Genomic DNA, 26,312 nt, shown 5'->3' on the forward strand with positions numbered 1-26,312 from the left:
AAGCAATAAATGCTTACCAACTGACACTTTTCTAGCCTCAGTTATCCATTCTGTGAAATGGGGATAATAAAAGCATCTGCCTTATAAGGTTTCTGGAAAGATCAAATGAGATAACTACATACAAAAAGCTCTTTGCAAATCTTAAAGTGCGCTATAAAAGTTCCCTATTGGTATTATTATTAACATGAAACTATCTGTTGTGAGAAGGAAGCCCAGCTATTCCTTGTTCTTTCCTTTAAAAAAAAAAAAAGCCCGATTTTTGTGGCATTTCACATAAACCTCAGTCTACTGTCGGCTTTAATCTGACACTTTTTAATAGGATCGCACCAATCTTTGTATGATCCTTGGTAAAATTCCCAGCATCCTTTTAAATAAAATGAGAGTTCCCCATTTGGTCACACCAACCTCTGTAGATCCAGCTTCCTTTTATTCTATTGTGCTTTTTTGGGAGTCTCGAGCCAAAGGAAGATCTCATTTCCCTTTCTCTGAACATTTGAAAATCTACTTTTCTCAAGTCTAGAGGTCATCTGACCCAACCAAAGTGGGAAATGTAGGGTGACCACAAATTCTGGCATAGAATACAGATGAGGAAACTGAGGCTCAGGGAGGATACCAATCTATCACACAAGCAAGCGATGACAGTGCCGGGTCTAGAACCCAGATTTCTCGACAATTCCAGAGCAGGGAAATTGCTGCAAAGGAGAAGCGAATAAAGGTAGGACTGGCTACCGAATCACCAGCTGGCACTTTTCTGGAGGGAGAATGTTAAGAGTAGGACACGCTCCGGAGGAAAAGGAAGCTTACGATGACAGTGAAATACAGAAGGGTCAAGGGGTCGGGGGGAAGCTCCTCCATCCTCCCCTGATCTCGGAGAGAGGGGTACGAGTGTCTCAGAAGAAAGGATGAAAGAGACAGTTAGAGGAGGGAGTTCTATCACAATGAGATTTGGGCTTTTGTGTCTTATTTCTCTACCAGAGTGTGAGCTCCATGAGGACCGGGACTAGATTTCATTGAAACTGGCTAACAGGGTGAGGGTTCTAAATACCCAAGCACGGTCCTGCTCCTGGGGCCGAATCACTCTTTGCAGTGAGGAACGGTGGCCCGCTGTGGGACACGCTGTGTGCTCTGGATGGCTCACGCAGACACGTGCGTGAACATGCCATTGGGAGCGTGGGCTCCAAATGGTCCCTGTTGCAACCTTTGAGAACCACTGCTGCAGGCACTTAATTAATGCTCAATTGCATTTTTGAGTAACACTTGTTGTCCTATGAGATGATGCTTAAAAATCAGTTTCAAGAAGGGCACGGGTAAATTAATGGAAGGTGGCTCTGCAATGGTTTATGAAGAGGGAACTTGGGGCCATTCACACCACTGCCCTAGCTCTTAGAGGGCGACGGCAGATGGAGTCTTCCCCAGAACTGCCTTTTGTTGCCATGTTAGGGCACAGAATATCAAGCTTGATAGGCCAGTCCTGACCCGGGATGAGGTTTCCCTTGGTCACTTGGTGATGTCTCCTCCACTGCTGAGCCTCTCCTCCCATGAGCCTCTCCTCCCCCGTGGCTCTGACCAGGAGACTCCTCTGGCTCCATCCTCTGAGTCACCAGAATTATGTTCTTTTCTTTTTCCTTTGTCTCTTTTTCTGGGAACTATTTCTACTAGCCTTTATCAGTAGATACTACCATGAAATGCACGGTCTGAAAGAGACTTCAGATTACGTGAGGCGAATGCTCGTCCTGTTTCCCCAACTCAGACCAGTTTAAAATTCAGCGTGGCGTGGACTTAGAGCAAGTGAGACTTGGAGGCTCAGGGCAGGCGGAGGGTGGGCGCCTACTGCTAGCTTCCTTAAGGAATCAGAGAGGCAGGATTTCTTAGGTGCCTGGTAAGGGCCAGCCCCAGCCCGAGAGCCCAGAGAGACAGACACGGGACAGGGCTTGCCTTCAAGGAGCTGGCTTTCTACAAAGGGGAGAGGACGTGTGAACAGGTATAATATAAGGTGAGGAGAGAGAGGGAGGGAGGGGGAAGAGAGACAGAGAAAGGGAGGGGGAGATATAGAGAGATGTGTGTGTGTGTGTGTGTGTACATACAGAGAAAGACAGAGAAAGATAGACAGATAGAGAGAGGGGAGGAGAGAGAGATGAGAGAGAGACAAGAGAGAGACAGAGATAGAAACACAGAGACAGAGAGGGGAGAGAGAGACAGAGACAGAGAAAGGGGAGAGAGAGACAAGAGAGAGACAGAGACAGAGAAGGGAAAGAGAGACAAGAGAGACACAGAGAGACAGAAACAGAGACAGAGAGGGGAAAGAGAAAGAGACAAGAGAGAGACAGAGACAAAGAGAGGGGAGAGAGAGACAAGAGAGAGACAGAGACAGAGAAGGGAGAGAGAGAGACAAGAGAGACAGAGAGACAGAGACAGAGAGGGGAAAGAGAAAGAGACAAGAGAGAGACAGAGACAAAGAGAGGGGAGAGAGAGAGACAAGAGAGACAGAGACAGAGAAGGGAGAGAGAGACGGACAGAAACAGAGACAGAGACAGAGAGAGGGGAGAGAGAAAGAGACAAGAGAGAGACAGAAACAGAAAGGAAGAGAAAGGCAGAGGGAGAAAGACACAAAAAGAAACAAAGAAGGAAATAGAGACAGAGAGAAAGGGAAGGAGAAAGAAAGATATAAGAGGAGGGGGAAGAGAGACAGAGAGGGAGAAAGACAGAAAGAGACAGATAAAGAGAAAGGGAAGGAAAGAGAGACAGAGAGATACAGAGTTAGAGACAGAGGCAAAGGAGGAGGGAGAAAGAGACAGAGACAGAGTTGGAGAGAGAGAGAGACATAGAAACAGAGATAGAGACAGAGAGAACACACTAAGAAGCAGCAGAATCAGGGGAGGCTTTCTAGAAGTGTCTCAGCAGAAGAGGCAGGAACAGTGATAGCAAGTGGGCAGGTCTGACTGGAGTAGAGAAGAAAAGCAGGGGGTGACGGTCTTAAGTCTAGAAAAGTCGGCTGGAGGAAGCCAGCAAAGAGCTTTAAGCATCAAGCCAAGGGGCACTGCAGATCTCGGCAGTGGGAGAGAGCTTGATCGCAGGCCCCTTGATTTCAAACCGGAGAGGATCTCCCTGGCCCTCTAGCCCACCTCTCATTTTACACAGGAGGAAACTGAGGTCCAGGGAGGGGAAGGGACTTGTCCAAGGTCACACAGATAGTGTCAGAGGTAGGACTGGAACTCAATCGTCCCGATTACTGAAGGGGAAGGGAACAAGCAATTATTAAGCACCTATTCTGTGTGAGACATTGTGCAAAGTGCTTTACAAATATCACCTCATTAGATCCTCGTAACAACTCTGTGAGAAGGGTCCCCATTTTACAGTTGAGGAAACTGAGGCAGACAGAGGGGTAGTGACTTGAGACTCACACAGTTAATGGATGTCTGAGGCTCCATGGGAACCCGGGGCTTCCTGACTCTGCTGGGTACCACCCGCCCGCTCCGCCACTCCCGGCCCCCCGGCCTGCTTTCTCCTGTACCACGCTGACTCCAATCTAGCTCCAATTAGACACCTAATCATGGCTTCCCGTGGCCACCTCTGCATGATGGCAGAATGAGCTCCCACCACGTTAATCTCTATTAACGTGCCTCCAATCTGCCCACGCAACTCTTGAAATAGATTAGTCAACGTGAAGCCTCGAGCAGAAGTCCCGCGGAAGCCCTGGCTCATCACGTCGGCCTCGACGAGCGCGCCGGCCCCATCTGGGGAACTTCCTGTCGGATCTATGTTTTGCACCTACTGTGTCTACAAGCCATTTGAAAATCACTTCCTTCCTTAGCGTGATAGTTCCAGTGTTGCCCGGGAGAACAGAGGGTATTTGCCAGCGCCCCGCTACCATGGAGTTGCAGCAAGTGTGGCCATTCCTCTACTGCTGAGTTTCATGGGGTTGACTGGTATAGTGAGAAGGGCCCCAAACCCCCACATTTGGCAAGTGCTTATCGGTTAACCACGTGACCTTGAGCAAGTCATTTCATGTCCCGGTGCCTGCATTTCCCCATCCGGAAGTAATCATCAGAAGTAACAGCAGCTCACATTTATACGGGCTTTTTAATTCTGTCAAACGCTTTCCACACATGATCTTTGTTCCTATGAAGTCGCTACCGTTCATCTCCCCATTTTGCAGCTAAAATTGAGGCTCAGTGGGAAAGTGATTTTCCCAGGGTCCCAGAGCCAGTCTGAGGTGGGACTTGAACCCAGAGCATCCTGGAGTAGAAGTCCAGCCTTTATCCATTGGGCCACACTTCTCCTCTAAGGGGAAGGTGCTGACCTAGAGGAGCTCCAAGTTCCTTCCCAATTCTCCCAGCCTGTGGTTCCTTCTTGCATCTCCCACAGTTTCTAGTATCAGAAGAACTAGCCTTGGGGTGCTAATAAAAGCTCACATTTCTATAGCACCTACTGTGTGCACAGCATTGTACAATCATCTCATCCTCACAACAACCCTGAGGGATGGGTACCATTATTGGTCCCAGTTTACAGTTGAGGAAACCGAGGCAGACAGAAGATAAGTGACTTGCCCAGAGCCGCGTCTTTGAGGCTCGATCTGAATTTGGGTCTAATGCTCTAACCACTGCACCATCTATTCAAACTGCTAGGGAGATTCCTTTGGTTTATTGAAAAATAGTCTTAATTTGAGATGGGAAAACATAGTGTTTCGATGGTTCTACCTTTCACCTGCTCTCTCCTCTTCCCATTCAAACTGCCAGCTCCAAGAGAAAAAGAGCACATCCTGGAGGCCCGGCCCGGATCCGTGGCTGTCGTTTAAATAAGAAGCTGTAATGATCATAACGTGTGAGAGAAATCTCATTTGTTCCCAGCAGTCTTCCTTCCACGTGCGGGACGTACCTTAGGACCCGGGAGACCTGGGCGGCCTATTCCTCCAAAACCAGGGGCTCCTTTCTCTCCGTTTTGTCCAGGAAATCCCGGGGAGCCAGGCTGGCCGGCAACTCCAGGCACCCCTGGGGACCCTTGCACACCTTGAAGACCTGTTAAAACAGTTATTCATTGGAGCATATTTAGCTGATACATCAAGATACACGGGGCCATGGAAACTGAGGAGAGAGAAACAAAGGACTGTGGGAGACTAGCAAGAGATAAGTGAGGCTAGTCCAGGCCCTGACATCTGGCAGGGCTTGAAGATACTTCCTCCCTCCTCCCACAGAGCAGAGGCTGGCTGCCTGCCCTGCCCCTCCCAGGCAGCGTAGGATAGCCAAGATTGACTTGCCAGGCCCTGGACCCTTACCTCTGGCCCTATCCCTTCCTGGTCTCTCTCTTCCTCTGCCCTGCCTTTCCTCCAAGCCATCGGGAAAGCTGCTCTGTTACTAATAAATCCCATTTCATCTGACTCCTAAGATGCCTTCTAGGCTTTGGCCCTCATGGGCACCTAACGTTCACCTGAGGACCTTTTCTCATTCGGGAGGCCCCGGCTGCACTTATTACCGGCCCCTTGTCCCTTATTCCCCAGTGTGTCCATACCTGGCTCACGGTCTTCTCCGACTCAGCCCACGTGGCCAGGAGAGGCGTTATGCTAACCAGCGGCCCTGCCCACTAAGCTCTACATGTATCGGGTCCTACAGTCCCTCGTCACGATTCTGAAGCGCTCAATTTTCTGAATTTTAAGTCTGATGAATTCTGACAATGTCTCTCGATTCCTTTTTGATAGCTCAGTACCTCATCCTGCCGATATTAAAAAAGTATCTCCTTTTGGCAATTAAAAAAATAAATGGTCTGACGTTAGCTGAATAGGATTCTAGGACTTCTTCTCGCTTACCTGGAAATCCCATTTCTCCTATGCAGCCTTTTAATCCAGGAGGGCCTACGGGTCCCGGTCGCCCAGGAAGGCCTTGGTTTCCCCTGGGGCCTAAAGAAATCAATATGGTAAAGTGAAAAGGCAATCCCGGTACTGAACTAGGCTTCTCATTTCAGAACGTGTCCAAGGTTAGGACATTAAGGGATGAGAGCCATGGAGATCTTAATCCACATACGCTCACGATGACTAGAATGGCAGCTCGGATTCAAGATAGGCAGTCAAGAAGTACAGAAATAAACAGAGAGCCAGCTAGGCAGCAGTATGCCAGCCACTGTTCTTGGCCCTTGGAATACAAAGAAAGGCAAAAACCTCATGTGGGAGCTCCCGTTCTAAGAGAGACAACTTGTGAACAATTAGGTTGGGGGGTTCTTAAGCTGGGGTTAACATTTCAGGGAATGACACTTTTATCTTCACAAACTTCTAAGCGAAACGTAGTATTTCCTCTAATTATTTAAAAATAGGATGCTGAGAAGAGGTTTATTGGCTTCCCCAGACTGCCCATGGGGTCTTTGACACAAAAAAAGGTTAAGAACCAATGAACTGGGAACATCCATGATACATACTGGGTAGCTGAGAGGCGATACGAGAAGGGAAGACACTACCACTGGGTGGGTGAAAAGGCATGTTGGGGGGAGGGGTTGGGGAGACTGTGGGCGGGCTTTGGGTTGAGTCTTGAAGGAAGTTAGGGGTAAGTTGAGGAGGGAGATCATTCTAGACATGATGGACAGCCAGGACAAAGGCTGGGAAATGCCATAGAAACAGCAAGTCACAAGGTAGCAGGGTCAAAGGGTATGTAGAGGGGAGGGGTATGGCCAGGGTAGCAGGGTCAAAGGGCATATATGGGGGAGAGAAACAGCTTAAAGTGTGAGTAAGAAGGGGCCAAGTTATGAAGAGTTTTATATTCATAGCTACTTCTCAGGCTAATGCAGCTTTATAAGTAAAAACCCAAATTTTACCAAGCTGGCTGTCCCTATGGATATTGCATTGGTAATAAAGCAAATTAAACCAGCAGCCTTTTTGAATCACAAAATAGCCAATGCGTCTTTCCTTATGCAAGTGAGCAAAGACCTCTTTCCAAAACTGGCTGAACACTTTTTTCCCCCTTTTAAAAAAAAAACGAATTTTATTGCTGTCTTTTGTCCCTCCCTCACATACATTTCCCAATGTATACCTCTCCCTTCTCCCCCTTAGAGAGCCATCCACTAGCATAAAGAATTTAAAAAAGAGTGTGGAGGGGGACAGTTCCATGTAAGTAACCAAGCAATTCAAAAAGTCTGACATTACATGCTGAGTTTCACACCATGTTCGCCATCGCTGCAAAGACAAGGAGGGAAGTAAATTCTCTTCCTTCTTTGGGGCCAAGCTAGGGATTATGATCATTTCTTAGCATTTGATTTCAATTATTGTTGCTATTGTTGTTTCGGTTTATAATTGTCATCGTGTATGTTATTTCCTTGGTCCTGTACTTTGTTCTGCATTGGTTCCAAGAAGCTTTCCCATGCTCCTCTGAATTTTCAGTATTCACTGCTTCTCGCAAAACAGTAATATCCTATCACCTCAACGTACCACAACTTGTTTTGGCGAAACACCAAAAACTCAGTTCATCTCTTCTTTCCGATGTCTATCCTCAAATACTCCCCTCCATTCCAATGGGCTGTGCCGTTTGAAAGCACAACTTGTTTTGAAAGGGTCTGGAGTCTGTTAAGAAATGACTACATGAATATAACGGGATATTACTACACTGTAAGAAAGGACAGTAAGGATTCAGAGAAGTAGGAGAAGATTTATGTGAACTGATGCAGAAGGAAGTCAAAGGAACTCAGAAAACCCTATACACGATGCCTATGATGGTAGAAACGGAAAGAACGCTCAAAACCGCCCAGAAACAAAATGTTATATAATTATGACAAAGCTTGGTCTTAGAAAAGAGATGAAAAATGACCCCCCCCACCCTTGCTCCTTTGAAGAGATGGGGAACTATGGGTATGGAACATGGTATATACCATCAGTTTTCATTAATAGGTTGTTTGTTTTTGCTGAACCGATTTTTTCCCTCTTTCCTTTTGATTCCTTGCAGCCCCCGGAGGTAATGAAGTCAGCAGGTAGAGAGTGAAGAGAAGAGGGTACGTAAGAGTAGAAAATTTAAAGTTAGAGATGGAAAGTCCTTCGGAGGCCCTCTATTTCAATCTCCTCATTTTATAAATGAGGGAATTGAAATCCAAGGAGGGGGGATGACTTGTTCAAGGTCACGTATGACATTATGATTGGGAGGGGGAGGGTGTCTGAATCCAAGTCTCTGACATTGAATATGGGGCTCTTTCCCATTGGACCATAGAGGGCATTGTATGAAGATTGATAACAAAGGAGATCCATTTTAAAAACCTTTTTAAAAGATCCCAAAGGTGGATTTCACCATCCCGCAGCTGGGTTCACTATGGAAAGTGACTGACTGCAAAATCGAGGCTCAGGGGCGATGCTGAGCTGGTCGCATGAAGGTAGGCACGCTCCTGGGCATTCCGCCAGGGACACTTGCCTACGCGTAGGCTGCCAGCTGGGGGAGCAGGTGAACGCAGGGGCACCATGTGCTCTTTTTCACATGCCCGACTGAGGTAGCAGGCTGATCGGAACGGAATAACTGCCTAAGCATGTATGGGGCTTAGCAGAAAGATGGCATGCAGCTGTTCTGTATTTTCACAGGTGCTGCAGCAAAAGGAAATTGGCTGAAGTGGGAACGAAGTAGAGATTCTATAAAGAAGAAAGAAAAACTTGTGAACAGAGAGGGTTATTAATGCACAAGCAGGTATCCAAGGGGGGGGGGCGTAAAACGGCCATTCTCGGACCAGGAGACAACGTACTGGGAAACAGAACCTATTTCCGTGCCTTGAACTCTTACCTCTGGACTTGGGGTGATGATGATGAGAAAGAAAGGGGAGGGATTGACAAAGCAGTATCTGTTATTCCTGGCACTCAAGCAAAGATGGGAGCGCTAGAGCTGGAGGGGGCCTCTGAGGCCAGCTAGTCTACCCCCTCATTTTACAGAGGGGGCAACTGAGGCCCACAGAAGGCAAGCAACTGGCCCGAGATCATAGAATCATAGATTTAGAACTGGAAGGGATTCCAGAGGCCATATAGTCCAACCGTTTCATTTTAGAGCAAGGGAAACTGGATCAGTGAGGTATAATGACTTGGCCAGGGTTTCATAGAAGATCAATGACAGAAATAGGATTTAAACCCTCCTGCCATGGGAGTCTATGGAGGGAAGATTTGCAACATTCAAAAAGCCATGTGATAAGAGAGAGGGGCACAGATTCTATGCCCCAAGGTCTAGAGTTGCCTGCTGTTTTTATCCTTTCATCACCCTCGAGTCGGCTTTCCTGAGCACCATGGAGGCAACGGGGTTTGAGCAGCCTCTGCCCTGAGTTTCAGCCTTTTGGGCTTCTGTGGGGTAGTAGACCAGAGCACCTGGAAGGGTGGCTGCTGGAGGTCAACACTGTAGATGGGAACGAGATGGAGAGCGGAAGACAAGAAAGGAGAATCACAAGACCCTGCATAGTGGCGATCGTGACTCCCGTTAGTCTGGTGAGTTGTGGAGGCCCCATTTCTCTCATGGCTCTTCCTCTGATCCTATTATATTCCATGACCCTGAGACAGGGTTCCAGATACTAACTTCCCTTTTTGTTTTCATGAGCTGGTGGTGCAGGTGGATTAGAGTTTTGGCTTTTTTACTACCATATCTGCAAATCTAAGGGGGCAAGAGAGAGGAGATTGAGATGATGAGATAGCTGGAGGCACATGGCTTCATAGAAGTGTCTGACTTAATTCATCCCATTTATAGTGGAAATTCCGTAGAGTTCCACTCAGATGTCTCCACCGAAGGAAATAGATCAGTGACACAACAGGGATGGTAGGAAAATGTATACAACCGCAATCTCTCCAGACACCTAAGTTTCACAGTTCTTGACCTATCCTTCCTGCTACGAAAGAAAGGAGAAAATGGGGGAAAGGGGAAGGTGTGGAGTCCGCAAGCTGGTCATACCAACCGCAGGGTAAGCGGCTGCCGCACTCAGATCAGCGGCATCAAACTCAAATAGAAACAGCTTCCACTAAACCATACGCAAAGATCCCTACAGACATATATTGACTTAGAAAACCACAGAGTTACAGTATCTGTTCTGTTTTGTTTTTAGTTATTTTGTTGATATTTCCCAATTACAATTGATTCTGGGCCAGACTGTAGGTTGGGAGTCTCACAGCCTGGGCCATACATTTGATACTTATGATTCAGGTTACTTTTTTGCTTCAAGTAGCATTGAGACCATTGCTAGAGTCTCTACCTATGATAACAACTAGGGCCCGGAGGAAATGCTGAAACCCAGATGGAGAGCAGATATGCAAACTACCTACAGGGTCTTTGGCCCTGTTGGAGAGAGGCAGCTCTGGGACCGAGTTGGATTCTGGGATCTTGGAAGTATCCCTTTCCAAGAGTCATATTGGCCGGTGAGGCAAGGGATGACAAGCTCCCCTACTGCAAACTTCTCTTCCTTCCAATTGCCACTGGCACCTGGTCCCTGAAAAAGGGTTCCGGATAGGTAGCCCCTTTCCCCAGTCCTTTCTTCATCTGGAGAAAGTAGAAAGGATAGCAAAGAGAGGTTTCCGTTGTCCTGGCATTTTTCCCTGGCACAATGAAATGTGCACTGCCACGAGGTGAAGTGTCTTTAATGAGAATGAATATAGAGGGTCATGAAAGAAGAAAGACCTCAAAGTTGAGAATGAGGGTTCAAGAGCATCAATAAGAACGGGTCCTATTTTAGCAAGGTTAGTCCACTTTCTGTACTCTAGCTTCTTAAACTGTGGGTCATAACTTCATATGGTGTCACATAACTGAATGTCGGGGTTTGAAATTCTGATTTATAATCAGTAAATGCTTGATTTGTATATACTTATATACAGGGTCACATAAAATTTCTCAGGTGAAAAGGGGTTGCAAGCAGAAAAATCAAAGTCCTATTCTATAATATAGCCTGGAATTCAAAGCCTGGACCAGAGAAGACTTTCTTCTTGCCCAGCCTTTTCAGTGTATCAGTGGACAGAGAGAAGACCTGAATTCAAATTCAGCTTCGGCCATTTGCTGCCATTTGTCTCTGGGCAAGTCACTCAACCTTGTTTGCCTCAGTTTCCTCATCTGTAAAATGAGCTGGACAAGGAAATTGTAAACCACTCGAGGACCTGTGACCAAACAAATCCCAAATGGGGTCACAAAAAGAGGTGGATGCAACTGAACAACAACCACCACATACCTCCTAAGAGAGAGTCGATGCAATCAAGATGCAGCATGAGAGAGATAATTTTGGACATGGCTAATGTGGGAATTGGTTTTGCTTGCCTATGCATATTTATTCCAAGTTTTGTTTTTCTTTTAAATTGGAGGTGGAACATAGAGAAAATAAATGGTTGTTAATTGAGAATAAAATAAAATGAAAGAAAAAAAGAGAAAAAAGTGGCATGATCTCCACTGTCCCAAGTATCCATTGCCATGCATTTTTGCACAATAACCAATAAACTATGTGATCGGACATGTTAAATCTTTATATTTTGTGCCCGTGGGGAGAGGATCTTGACCAGAGGAGAGCCAAGCCAGATAGCGTGAAGGCTTTGGAGATGTGTATAAACTGTAGACTTTATGCTTTGCTATTTTTTTCTATGGAGTTTTTAACTTGCCTGTAGGTTCTGATTCCTTATAGTGCAGAATCAGTAGCAATTACTTTATATCTGGCACGTAATTCCTTTCTCTTGAGGTTGTGGGGTTGCAGAGGTTTTCAGAAAGTAACTGTTCTGCCATCTTGTTGGTCACATGATCTGTTTTAATATTTTTAGTAATAGTCCATCTCATCCCCTAGATTAATTTCAGTGTGATCCCTTGCAGCTGTCAACTTGGCAATGAGGGGAACCATTAGTCATTTACAGGATGAGTACCCTCTCATGACCAATGGAAATACTCCAAGCTTTTAGGAAGGCTATCCCACATATGGGCCAGAGTAAATTTAATTAGACCACGAGGCTGAACGGTACCTGCAGGCAGAATGCCACCTGATAAACAATTCAGATATCGCATCTCCTTGCTGGATAATTAATACAGTGACACATTGTCTTTCTCTAGGTTTAAGAAATTTGCCACCTGACTTAAAGGCATCGTGGAAGGAACCGCAAGGGTTGCGGTTGTCCCATGTAGGGATTATTTTTGAAATAATTTTTAAAAAAATGAGCAAATATCCATTTTCTTTCCCTCCCGGCCCCTACCCCTTTGTAAAAGAAAATCCTCATAACAAATAGTAATAATCAGCTCTGAGCAAATTTCTTCATTGGCCGTGTCCAAACAGATACATCTCATTCTGTTCCCCGAGTCCATCACCTCCCTGTCAGGTAGTGGCTGGCATATTTCACTATTGATTCTCTGAAATCACAGATGATCCTTTCTTTGATCAGAGTTCTTATAACCTTCCAAGTTGTTTGTTTTGTACAGTGTTCTTGCTATTATATAAACTGTTCTAGTCCTGCTCATTTCATTCTTCGGTGGTTTATACAAGCTTTCAAGATGGTTCGTTTTTTATAATATTGATGTTCCGATAAAAGTCGTTCTTCTGGTTTTGCTCATTTCACTCAGTTCATGCAAATCTTTCCACGTATCTTTGGAAATTATCTTTTTCTTCATTTCTTACAGTACAATGGCATCCCATTATATCCATATATCACAATCCGTACGGTCATCCCCCAGTTCGTGGGTATCCCCTTCGTTTCTAGCTTTTTGCCATCACCAAAAGAGCTGCTATACCTATTTTGTACATATAGGACCTTTCTCTCTTTCTTTGATCTTCTTGAAGTCTAGGTTTAGCAGTGGTATCGTTAGGCCAGAAGACATGCACTGTTTGGTAACCTTTTGTTTATAATTCCAAATTGTTCCGGAATGATTTAGACCTACTCACAGGCCCATCAACAGCAGCCCTAAAATGCTTTTCCATCCAGATTTTGATCTTTTTTCATTTAAATTCCCCCCCTCCCCCCATGAGACATTCTTTTCTCATAATACCATGTATCCCGCATCCAGGGACTCTCATCTAGGGAATTAAACAAACTGTTTCAGAGCTTTAATCTGAAAGATTTTAAAGTTTGAAATTTGAAAATTTGAAAGTTTGGCCAATGTTCTATCGAGTTGAAGTTACTTTTCGGAGTGGGATCACCATATAAGTGACAGTGTGTGAGGGGACACTGTCCTAGCTTTCTCTCTTTTGGACTTCCGGAAGACAGACCCCATCCAGCCAGAAGGAGTGTGGCTACTGGAAATTAACACCATGAAGGTGACCTAAATGCAGGAGCAGAGAAGGAGAAGGAAGCATAAAGAGGGACTGGCAGCTAGAGAGTGCCCTGGGGAAAGGGAAGACTGGTTTCTCCCATTTCTCTTCCTCTGCTTTCTCTTTGTCCATAACCCTGAGCCAGGGATTCAGACACACCCCCTTTCCTAATCCTTTCCATGAGCTGTGAGGTGGTTCAGGAATTCCCCCACACCCTCCCTAAATATCTGAGATGACAAGTAGGAGGAGATTTAGGAAATGGTTGGAGGGGAACAATTCCATGCCAGAATATCTGACCTACTTCCCTTCATCTTTTTTTCACTACCTCCAACAACCTATGGACTCCTTTGAGCATCTGGCCCAGGGGAGGAACCCCAACGGCTGCGGGTGTCACACGAACTATACTGACTGACCTGGGGAGGTGGCACGCTACCCCAAATCATGGAGGATTCTGTAAATACATCCATGTAGAATTTGGTAAAATAAGTCTTGAAAACAAACACCTCGCTTTCATTGCCTTTCTGATGTTCTTCGCCTACTCAGAACCGCAGAAAGAAGCAATAAATTCTGGTAAAACGTCTGCAACAAGGTGAACCAAACGGCACCATCTTTGGGCCAGTAAGCAAAGTCATCTTCGATGGTTTTTAGCACTGCAATAGAATCCTAGTCTACACATCATCGTGCAGGTTCGTTACCCCACGGAAACGGTCTCCCTACTGTGGAAAAAGCGTTATATCTTTGCTGAAGCACCCCGCTGCACTACTCACCTGGTGGTCCTGGGGAACCAGGCTGTCCGTCCAGCCCAGGTTGTCCTGGGTCTCCAGGATGACCGTGGAAGCCTTTGGGACCGAACGGTCCAGGAACGCCTTCCAAGAAAGAGGAGAAAAGCAAAGAAAGATACGCTAAGGACGCAGATCCATGAGTAATGGCATCAATGGGAGTCACTGAATTTCAGAACTCTGAATGGAACAGAGGAAAAGGTTCTGCTCTGTCATGGGATGGACCGGTAGCAATGTCAAAAGCACTTCCCTAGCTTAATCTCTCACATCCTATTTTATCCAGCACCCAGTAATGCCAGACACTAAATGGGGAGAGGGCGGTAAGGAAAGGGGTGAGAACAAGACTCAATCTTCCATTTCACTGGACTGAGGAACTTCTCTACCAGGTGACTTCTTCTACCAGGTAGATCAGACATGCTCTATCTCTTTTGAAATTTATAGAACAGCTTAAGATAATGACTGGGATGTGTCGGTGGCTGGACTTGAACCCAGACCTTCCCACCTCCAAGGGTAGCTCTTTCTTCACTGAGCCAAGCTGTAACTTGTGTTCAGTGAGTGGTAAACTGCCTTTAATGATATACTTGTCCCCTTGCCCTATTCTCAGGAACTTCACTGAGGACCGTGGATCCTGCCAAGGTGGAATCGCATTTAACTGCACAGTTTCAGCAAAGGGATACTCCAAAAGGTCCCATGGCAGAGCACCACCATATCAGGGCAGCCTCTTCCACTTGGCGGTCCACTCCCCTGTAAGTAAAAGACTGGCAAAATCCTGATGGCAGACACTGGCAGAGAGCTGGCAGGGAGCTCCGAGGCTGGCTTACGCAGAAGAGGAAACTGAGATCCAGGGGAGTAAAGAGACTTGCCCGGTATCACATAGATGGTAATAGCAGAATGAGGATTTGAATCCAGGTCCTGTGACTCCAGGGCTAGCACCCTTCTCACTGTGCCCAGTATTGATTTCTCTGTTCCCAGTGCTGTTTACCGTGACAACTTTAATCTATGTCATGGGAGCCTGGCGCCTTTTGGGTTTCTGCACAGATTCAAGACTCCTGTCCTATCAAGTGATCTGCATGGGAACTATGGGAGAGAGACCAAACTGCCCAGAGAAGCTTTTCCCAAGAAAAGATGTGAGGCAACATTAGGGAACAGTCCAGAGCCCTGACTGGAGGTTATAAGTCAGATGGTCTGGGTTCTAGAGTTCCTTCTGCAGCCAATGACCTGTATCTTATGTTTGGCCAATGACCTGTATCCTATGTTTGGCCAATGACCTGTATCCCATATTTGGCCAATGACCTGTATCCTATGTTTGGCCAATGACCTGTATCCCATGTTTGGCCAATGACCTGTATCCTATGTTTGACCCTTCTTTGGACCTCAGCATCTGACTCTCTAAGTTTATAAGCTTAAAGGCCCTTTTGCTGTCCCCCACCTTGGTTCAAATAGAAATTATTTTAACAATTTAATAATAATTTAATTATTTAATAATAATAACTAGCTAACTGCTACCCAGCGAGGAGATATTCATTAGTGAACCGACTCTTTATTAGCTGGTAAATGCCCGGCCTTAAAAATAATTCCCTTTACCTTAAAATTAAGAAGCAAATAGTTATCCATTGCATATTATGAGGGGTAGGGGGATGGTGCCCCCACAATCTGGAAAATTCATGCAAAAGTTTTCGGCCCTCCCTTCATACTAGAGGAGGAGTCGGAATTATCACGCTATTAAAAGATCAAATATGTTGATATTATAGAATACTCTACACAGATTTTATGCATTTCTGACTTTCTAAACTTTTTCTGTATCATCTGTGGCTTTCGCAAAACTTCCCCCAAATTCCCATTTAATTTCTGAGCTATATTGAAAGCTCCTTGGGGAAAGTTATGATGTAAAAGGGATAACCGTATACAAAAGGAATAATGCATATGCCAATACAAAAGCAAATGGAGAAACGAAGGCTAGTCAGCACAGTGGATAGAGCGCTGGGCCTGGGGTCAACGAGATCTGGAACACTTACTGGCTACGTAACCCCGGGAAGTCACTTAACTGTGATTAGCCTTAGTTTCCTCATCTGTGGAAACAAACAGAGCTGATCACAGCATCCATCTCCCAGAGCTGGCGTGAGGATTGGATGAGAGAATAGATGGAGTATCCCAAAAGTCTTAGCGCAGTTTTTAAGTTATGAAAGTTTAGAATTGCACTAAGACTTCTGGGATCATCTGTATGTAAACTGCTTTACAAACCTGAAAGCACTATTGAAAGATGAGTTATTATTATTATTACTGGAAAGAAGTAGTGTTGTTACCGGTATTCTGATATATGTATTGTATTATATCATATATAATATATACAATATTTCATATTATATATCATATATATTACATTATATGTATATACATAGCTGATATATGTATTATATTCTTATATATTATATATATATATATATATATATATATATATATATATGTTGCACAGAGTAACGGAATACCTGGCATATTGTAAGCAATATTGATATGATGAAGTTCATTATTAAAGATGTGAAGCTTTTTCAGTGTGTAGTTTTCATAGTTCGTTTCAGAGGGCTTTTGGACTAGTGCTTTTGTGGGAACTCCCAGTGAGGAAGCGCCTTCTACCAACGTACATCAGTACCTGGAAAAGTACAAAGTGGGCAAGGGACTGGCCCAGGGTTACATAGTCAGGATGGCTCAGGAGCAAAATTTGACCTCAGGCCTTCTTGACCCTGAGGAAGGCCTAAGGCACCAACCCTTGCACTATGTAGCCTCTCTTTCTAAGTATATGTTCATTATTGTTCGGTTGTTCTCAGCCACGTCTGACTTCATGACCACATTTGGGGCTTTCTTGGAAGAGATACTGGAGAGGTTTGCCATTTCCTTCTCCGGGTCATTTTACAGATGAGGAAACTGAGGCAAGCAGGGTGAAGTGACCCGCCCAGGTTATGTTCACCTGGATTTAAATTCGTCATGAAATCTAATTTTTTTTAACCTAATGTAATCTAAATTCATGGCCACTAGAAATGCCCTGGCCTAGTGGACGCCATTCTCTTACCTGGTAATCCTGGCTCTCCCTTCTCCCCCTTTACTTTCGGATAGTTGGGATCCAATTGTCCAGGAGGGCCCGGAATGCCAGTCTCGCCTCTTTCACCTTTTTGTCCTACGGGACCAGGAAATCCTGGCTGACCCGGCAAACCATTCTCACCTAGAATAGACACAGAGACAGAGAGACACCTGGGGTGGAGTACGGTGCACCACACCTATAGTATTTATTGTACCACGTCTGTGTATTATTCATGGCACATTCATACACACATACATTGTTCACGAAATCTATGTACATCCGTCATGGTATATCCACAAATGTACACACGCACACGCATGTATACACATTTACACATGCAAATGTTCAGTGTTCCGGCACTGTTCCAGAGTGTTAAGGAGCCGTGCACATCATCCAAGGTGCCTTATGCCCCCCAGGCAGACCTATATGCTTCCTGCAGTCCCACACACTGTTTATTCAAATGTGTGAACAATCCAGAATCTGTTCACCCTTTCTCACCATGGCTCTTCTCTACTGGTGCCCTGGATTCCTTCCAGTCTCTCCCCTCTCCAATCTATTCTCCATTCAGACCCCAAAGTGATTTTTCCTAAAGCCCAGGTCTGACTATATCACTCCCCTCCTCAAGAAAGTCCAGGGGCTCCCTATTGCCTCCAGGATCAAATGCAAACTCATCTGGTTGACTAAGTCCTTCACAGTCTTATTACTGTCTGATCTTCTGACACCTTCCCCTCCACATACTCTCCAGTCTAGACACAGAGGCCTACTTGCTGCTCCTCACCCACAAGTCAGTCTCTCATTTCTGTGCCTTTATGCCAGCTGCCATACCCCCATGCCTAGAACGCTCTCCTTCCTCACTCGTGTCTCGGAATTCTAAAGCTTCCTTCAAGACTCACGTTCTCTAGAGCAGTGCTTCTTAAACTGTGGGTCACGACCCCATATGGCATCTTGTAATTGAATGTGAGGGGTCACAAAATTATGAGTTATCATCAGTAAATGTTTGATGTGCATACTTATTTTATATACCTACATACCCAGGTTTATGTAAATATTTCTCAGGCAAAAAGGGATCATGATACTGTTTGAGGATATATTCTGATGGAAGTGGACCTCTTCGATAAAGAGAGTTAATTCAGATCAAAGATGGACAGAAGCAGCTACACCCAGAGAAAGAACACTGGGAAACAAATGTGAACTATCTGCATTTTTGTTTTTCTTCCCGGGTTATTTCTACCTTCTGAATTCAATTCTCCCTGTGAAACAAGAAAACTGTTTGGTTCTGCACATGTATATTGTATCTAGGATATACTGTGACATATTCAACATGTAAAAGACTGCTTGCCATCTAGGGGAGGGGGTGGAGGGAGGGAGGGGAAAAATCGGAACAGAAGTGAATGCAAGGGATAATTCTGTAGAAAAAAAAATTACCCTGGCATGGGTTCTATCAATAAAAAGTTATTTTAAAAAATGGGATCATGAGCGGAAAAGGTTTTAGAAGCCCTGGCCTAGGAGACCTTCTTCCCCCACTGCCAAAATTACCTTGGGTCTGTTCTTGCCTATGTATACATTGTCTCCCCCATTACAACAGAAGCTCTTTTTTTGCTTTTTCTTTCTATCTCTTGCACCTAGCACAATGCCTGGCAAACAATAAGTGTCTCATAAGTGCTCGCTGACTGATTGATTTCTCAGACTCCTCATTGGTGCTAGAGGCTCGTCACCTTCCTCCTCCTCAACTTCTGGTTTATCCAGGCGGCCCCGCCCCTACGGGACCGAGGAGCAGTCCACTCAATGGAGCACCCAGTGGTCCCCTACAGGGCCCGGCAGCGTGCCCCTCCGCTCAGCCTTATTTGGGACGCTAATAGTCTTTTCTCTCCAGTGACCCTCGACTTGGGCTTCTAACGGTTCAATTATCAAAATATATTTGAATGACTCTTTAAAGCTAACGGGATCTGGCAATAATTTAGAGGGAGAGATTTTCCAAATTGCCACTGGAATTCACACAAATTAAGGAAGTGTCTTTATGGCAGCTTGGCAAAAGTCAGTTTTGCAAAGATAAGGATAAATATATGCCAGAAATTTTTAAATATTTTAAAAAATCATACCCTCTAGGCCCTAATTAGGCTGTAAAATAAATTAAACCAGCAGCAGTACATGAATACTCACCTTAAGTTAGTGGCTATTTCAAGCATTATGAAGGGCTGAAAATGCCAAACGAGTTGTAGCGCTTGTATTTGCTCCTGGAGACCATAGGAAGCTACTGAGATTTCCGGACAGGGAAATGTCACGCTCAGCCCTCTGTTTTAGGAATATCGCTTTGGTGTCTTGTGAACAGCGGAATGGAGGGAGAGCTTTGGAGGCTAGGAGGCCCAATCAGGTGGGACCTAGAAGAGGGCCTGAAGGAGGGGGGTTATTATGGGAGTAAAGACAAAGGGGAGGATGGGACGGATGTTGAAGAGGAATAATGAGATGTGGTGACTGAAAGAGAGAGGCTGAGTGAGGGTGAAAAGCATGCATTTTGTGTGAAGGCTTCGGTGACTTGGAAGGCTGCTGTAGTGCCCTCAAGAGAAACAGTGAGATTAGGAAGAAGCTTTGGGGGAGGGAGAAGATAATGAGAGCTATTTGGGATCGGGATATCCAGTTAAAAATCTCTACAGTTAGTGAGGTGAGACCTGAACTCAAGATGGAGATGAGGCCGGATATGGAGATTGAAGCTGATGACAGAGCCCCGTGGTACGTCCACACGTAAAGAGTGGAACACAAACAATGCTTCAGCAGAGGAGATTGGGAAGGAATGGCCACAGAGACCGAAGAACTGGGAGGGAGCACCGTCAGGAAAACCCGAGCAGGAGCAAATACCCAGCACGAGAGTGTGGTCAACAACCAAAAGGTCAAGAAAAATGAGATTTGAGAAAAGGATGTTGGCTTTGGCAATTAAGCAAACTTTATTATTGTTCATCCTTCCCTCCGGAGGAGGACCAATGATAACAGGAAGAGTCGGTCTTGACTTGTGAGTGAAATGGACTTATGTAAGGCCATCGGCCTCAGTCTCTCCTCCAGAGTCATTGGCAGCCAGTGGTAAGAAATAGGTCAGGATGATGGGAGAAGGCCCCCAAGCAAATAGTGATAAGCTTGGAGACAGTGCTTTTGGGAGAGTGAGGAGATCTGAAGCCAGACAGAAAGGGTACGTGTAAAAGGACAGGAAGTGACATCAATGAATGGAGGCAGTTTGGCTATAAGGATAGTAGATTTATAGACTATTCTGAGAGGATGCCAGGTTTAACCACTTGGGAATGTTTGTAACTAGGAAAGAAGTCAATGGATAAGGAGAAATAGAAAACGGAGGGGAAAGTGGAGACGGACGATAGAAGGGCTGAGCTCCGGGAGAAGATGTCAGTAGATGCAATGACGGATGCGATCTGGGAGGTTGGCCATGGCAAGAACGGCAACCTCTTCCTTCAAGCCGGGGCAAGAGATGAAAAAGTGAAGGATGATGCTGAGGGGCTGGGAAGTGTGGGATTAGCTCACAACAGAGGGCTTCAAAGTTTTAGTAACATATGCCTCCCTACACGTAGCTCTAGGTATCAATGAGAAGAGCCTTAACATTTGAGTGTTCCAATTATATGGCTTTAACCTACAAATCCCACTTAAAAACATAGGGGACCTACCTTCATTTTGCTGCAAAATGTTCCTGTCCAACAGAAATAGTTCCCATCCCTTAGAAAGGCAAGTCAAGCAGATCTCCCCCCCCCCCAGCCCTTTACATTGTCTGATGAAAATCTCATATTTCATTTTCTCCCGGGAAGGAGAACACGCCCCCTCGTACAAAACATACAGCCAAATGTTACCTTTCAAGCCAGGAACACCACTCCTGCCAGGAATTCCTAAAGGTCCCGGTGGTCCTGGAGGCCCCAGCTTCCCCATTTCACCTTTGGCACCTAGAAGTGGTGAATCAGCAAAGTTATTCTAGACAAAACCTCGAAGAACGTCCACGAGGGATTCTCACTCACGTATGATCCGAGAAAGGCATCGGAGGAACAGATTTAGGGCGGAGGGAAGCTCAGATGTCGTCCAGCTCAACCCCTTCCCCTCATTCTGCAGAAGCAGAAATGGACATAAGGCCATTTCACTCACAAGTCAAGACCGACTCTGCCTGTTGTCATTGGTCCTCCTCGGGAGGGAAGGTGGCCAAAGCCAATGTTCTTTTCTCAAATCTCATTTTTCTTGACCTTTTGATTGTTGACCACACTCTCCTGCTGGAGGTCCAGAAGGGACCTTCCAGGCTGACTCATTCCTTATCTTACAAACGAGGAAACTGAGACCCAGAGACTTGATTTTTCGGGGGTCACAGAAGTAAAAAGTGATAGAAACACTGGAGCTGCTCATTTTATTCTACATGCTGGAAAGTCCCCCCAAAAAGTGACTTCCAAGATGGGGAATAAAATGGATATCCCCATCTCCTCTGTGACCTCAGGCAAGAAGACTTTCTGGATCTCAATTTCCTCATATGTAAGTGAGAGGGGTGGACACGATGGCCCCTAATGCCTCTTACAATTCTAAATTGATAATCTTATGGTTATCTTGGATGAGCCCCTCCCAGGACCTCAGTTTCTTCCTCTATAAAATGAGGGACTTGACCAAGTGGGCCTCTCAGGGCCCTTCGAGCCCTAGATCTGGGGTCCTATTTCACCCAGCATTCCCACAGTTCCCTGAAGCCAGCCAATGCAACACCAGAGGAGGCAGAATGAGATCAACTCACCCACATACTACCATCTGCAACAATTTGTAGTACTCACAGAGAAGCATTTTCAATTACCTGAAAGCCCGGGGGCACCATCTCGACCTGGGGACCCTGGAAAACCTTGAAGCCCCGTGACCCCAGGTGTTCCAGGGAGGCCCGGATGGCCTCTCTCACCAGGAGGCCCCGAGACATCAAATCCAGGGGGTCCTGGGTCTCCCTTTCCTCCCGGGTCTCCTGGCAAGCCTGGAGGACATAATGCAAATACTATCAAACTCTGATTTCCGACCTCATTTAAAGATTTGTGCTAACTTCCAGTAAATGACCTCTCCCCGCAAACCCTGACAGAACACTGCCCAGTTCATAAACCCAACCCAAAGGTAGCTATATTGGGGGATTTGCGGAGATAAAAAAAAGATCTCGAAATCCCATATTTTGATTTTCAAGGCCATGTATAAGGTTTCCATTTCTTTCTAGAACACGTTACTCTAAATCCCCCAAGGAATTATGTTAGCCAAAAAGGTACAGGAAACATGCATAAGTTTCTTGTAATCTGAGAAATTCAGAGAAGAGCTATGGAGAGAATTAAGGGGACCTACCAGAGCAACAGACACGGCGCCTACAATAACATAAGGGGGGAGGAAAAGCCATCAGAGTTCAGATCGATATGATGACCCTGAGATTACAGAAGGCTGCCGATGAAGGAGGCCTTCCTCCTCTAGTAGAAAGGTGGTTAAGTTCGGAGGCCAGCTCCCAGAGTGCCTCAGGAAGCACGGCTTACCTGTAATTCTTTGTGACAAGGGAGGGTTCTAATGGATGGGAGCCCATCGGGAAGCAATAACAAGGTTTCCAAAAGCATCAATAAAGCATTTTGGCAAATTAAATGACTTCTGAATGCTGATATAATGACCTATCTTGTCCCGGAGAAGAGTCAGAGATAATGAGCTTCCGTCCCTTCTTTCCAAGGTGGGGAGCTCTGGGTGTGGTACATCGCATATACTTCTGGGCACAGTGGATGTGCTGGGGGTTTCTGAATTGCTTCCCCCCTAATTTTTATTCTTGGTTACAAGGGATGGCTCTGTGAGTAGGGAAAGGGATAGATCCCAGAAAAGAAGGTGCCCCCGAACCAAAAGACAGCCAATAAGAGTTTCAAAGAGAAAAATTAAATTCATAGGATTATAAACTGAGGTAGAAGAAGGCCCCAAGATCACTGAGCCCAAGCCCCTCAGTTTACAGAGAAGGAAACCTGGAAAAAGGGAGGGATTTACTTAAAGTCACACACACCATCTGGAAGGTCAGGCCTGGAATTTCAAGGAAGTTTGTTTGACTCCAAATCCCCCCCTTGGAGGAGGGGGGGATCATGGGATGGGGACACAACATCATCCCAAACTGTTGCGATCTTTCTCTGTAGAAATCCAGCTCAAGAAAAGACTAGGGTTCGTAGGCAAGTTACGACCTCCTTCAGTCTTGGTTTACTGGACTGTAAAATGGGGGTGTGGCACTAAATAGTCTCTGACATTCCTATCAGCCTAAGATCTAGGAACCTGTGATCCCGATCTCCCTTCCACCATCTATGAGCTGGATCTCCCTGAGCAAATCGGGACTTCTCTGAACAAGCCCCTTAGTGAGAAAATGGAGGCAGCCCCTTATGCATCTGAAATTGGGTTTCAGATGAAACACTTGAGTGAGAACAAGGAGAAAAACTAGGGATTAGAGGAATGATTAGTGCAATTCAGCCTGGAACCTGTATTCAAGCACCACTGCAACAGGGCTTATCAGAAATACCCAAGCACAGACAGATTCTGCTCTTCTCCCTCCCTCCTTCCCTCCCTCTCTGTCTGTCTCTGTCTGTCTGTCTGTCTCTCCCTCTGCCCCTGCCACTCCCCCCCTCCCCTCCCCTCCCCCTCACTTTTCCTTTCCCTCCTCACCCTCCCCCATCCGCCCACCCCCTCCACACCAGTGGCTCCCTTACTGGCTGGAAGGCCCCCAGTTCTGTGATTGAGGATTCATAAGCCGGTGCTCTGTATCTCAGCCTGTATTGAAACACTAACCTTTCATTCAAATGAACCAGACGCCATTAACAAAATTTGGGTTTGGGGAAAAGCGACGCATTGGCGATAGCTACAAAGGTTATTGTTTCATCAGGAGGCACCTAAAATGTGCTCGCTGTTTTGTACATCCGTGCGATGGGAAAACAGAAATGCAAAAAGAGAAATTGGGAGCTCTCCGCACTAATGAACACCACTGAAACCCTATGTAGATTATCTTCAACGGCTGAAATTACATTCCGAAACCGCTTTTTTTTCCAGCAGTGTCAGAGCTGTCAATATCTCGAATAATGAATAAATGCAAATCGCCCGGACTATTGCACCAGCCTCCTAATTGGTATCCGCACCTCCCATGTCTCCCTTCTCCAGCCCATCCTCCATCTGGCTGTCAAAGTGGCGCTCCTGAAGCCCGGCTCCAGCTGGGTCAGTCCCTGGCTCTCTCTCCTAGCTCTGAAGGCAAAACGGGGCACTGGACTCGGGGTCAAGAACATCTGGATTCAAATCCTGTCTTACAGACTCGGGGGCGAGATGACTTTAGACAAATCACAACCTTTCCCTGGACCCCTAGTTTCCTCATCTATAAAATGATGGGGTTGGATTAGTTGGCCTTTGAGATCCTTTTCAGCTCCAGAGCTGGGATCCTATATTGCCTCCCTTTATAGGGCAAGGAGAAAGGAAATCCATTTTATTAAGCACTGTGCTAACCACTTTTTACAGAAAATATCTCATTTGATAAATATATATATATGTGTATATATATATATATATAATAATATGTATATGTATATGTGTGTGTGGGGGTGTGTGTGTGTATATATAACATATATCTTATAACTCCCCTGAGAGGCAGGTATTTTTTCTATATCTATTTTATATTTCAGGAAATCGAGGCAGCCAGCAGTGAAGTGACATGCCCAGGGACACAAAACTCATAAATGAGTAAGGCTGTATTTGAACTCGGGTCTTTCTGACTCCAGGTCCGGTGCTCTGTGCAAAGCGCCATCTTGCTGCCTTGGAGAGACACTTTATATTTATTTGATTGATTTAAGTAGACTTCAAGTTAACAACTACACTAATAAATAAGCACAAGACAACAAATTGGGAGGAAATATCCTGGCTTGGTTCAAACTGGAAAGACTTCAATGAAAAGGCTTTTAAGAAAGAACAATAATTGTGACTGTAGAAAAGCCAACCGCTTCAGGAGTTCAAAGAAGTGTGAGAGGACTTGCACACAGAGTGAAAAAGAATTAGGAGATTGCAAACTTAGAAAGGAAGACAGCACGAAAAAGCAACAGAACTCTGCTGACCTGGAAGGACTGCTCTCAGACCTAGAAAAATGATGAAATGATGAAGGATGTGTGCATCCTTCCTCCTATAAGAGGAGTGAAGGACTATGGGTACAGAAGGGGATATACAGCATTAGTCCCAGTCTCCTTGTCATTTGACTAGATTGCCTGTTTCTTCATTCCAGGGGAAGTACTGATAGAAGGTGGTATTTTTGATATAAATATACAAAGTCATCAATAAAATTTCTTATTTTAAAACATAATAACAACAAAGAACATGATTGATTATTATTTTTAATTTTAATAGGTTAAAACTTCACTAAGACTTTAGGTACATGTCGTACGTAGAAATCAATGTCAGGTTTTCTATGATGGCCCAGCTCACGATATATATTTACACAGACTCCTATTTATAGAGTCCTGATTAGTCATTTTTAGCCATGTCTGACTATTTGTGAGCTCATTTAGGGTTTTCTCAGCAGGAATACCAGAGTGGTTGGCCATTGCCTTCTCCAGCTCATTTTGTAGATGAGAAAATCGTGACTTGCCCAGAGTCACATAGGTAACAAGTTAACTGAGGCTACATTTGAACTCAAGCCTTCCTGACTCCAGGCCCAATGCTCTGTCCACTGCAGAGCTCCCTAGCTGCCCATTTCTGTAGTATTTATGTAATTTTCCTCATAAGAACCACATGTGATCAGCGGAGAAAGTATTAAGCCCATTTCTCATTTTCTCTAAAAGCTTAGGCAGGGGTCCTCAAACGTTTTAAATAGGGGGCCAGTTCACTATTCCTCAGACTGTTGGAGGGCCGGACTATAGTCAAAACAAAAACTTTGTTCTGTGGGCCTTTAAATAAAGAAACTTCCTAGCCCTGAGTGAGGGGGATAAACGTCCTCAGCTGCCGCATCTGGCCCGCGGGCCATAGCTTGAGGTCCAGGGGTCTTAGAGAGACTGTAATATTTGCCCAGAACCGCCTGGTTAAATACCAGGGAGAGGCTCTGAACCCTGATCTTCTGATCCCAGTTCCATCACTCATTTGAATACATTATCCTGCTATGGTAAGAAATGTATAATAGCTTGAGGGAGAAGGTTTTTTGGCAGTTTAGTCTATAATGGAGTCCCTAAAATGAGCACAGGGGAGGCTGACCCTAAGGCTATCTGCTCTCAAGAGGCATGTAATTTATTGTCTGGTCTCTAACCCAAGCCCGT

At 45.4% G+C, this 26,312-nt stretch overlaps 1 protein-coding gene across 1 annotated transcript in view; it reads right to left on the reverse strand.

Annotated features, from left to right (window-relative positions):
* Positions 1–26,312, reverse strand: part of COL4A5 (collagen type IV alpha 5 chain) — a 228,849-nt gene that overhangs the window by 71,973 nt on the left and 130,564 nt on the right. The window contains exons 31-36 of the mRNA XM_051969028.1: positions 21,848–22,015; positions 20,880–20,969; positions 17,029–17,178; positions 13,953–14,051; positions 5,801–5,890; positions 4,876–5,015 (exon numbers count right to left, since the gene is read on the reverse strand). Of these exons, the coding sequence (XP_051824988.1) occupies positions 4,876–5,015; positions 5,801–5,890; positions 13,953–14,051; positions 17,029–17,178; positions 20,880–20,969; positions 21,848–22,015 (737 nt within the window). The remainder of the gene's footprint in view (positions 1–4,875; positions 5,016–5,800; positions 5,891–13,952; positions 14,052–17,028; positions 17,179–20,879; positions 20,970–21,847; positions 22,016–26,312) is intronic.

The sequence above is a fragment of the Antechinus flavipes genome, chromosome X (assembly GCF_016432865.1).
Source record: "Antechinus flavipes isolate AdamAnt ecotype Samford, QLD, Australia chromosome X, AdamAnt_v2, whole genome shotgun sequence".
In the NCBI taxonomy this organism is placed as follows: Eukaryota; Metazoa; Chordata; class Mammalia; order Dasyuromorphia; family Dasyuridae; genus Antechinus; species Antechinus flavipes.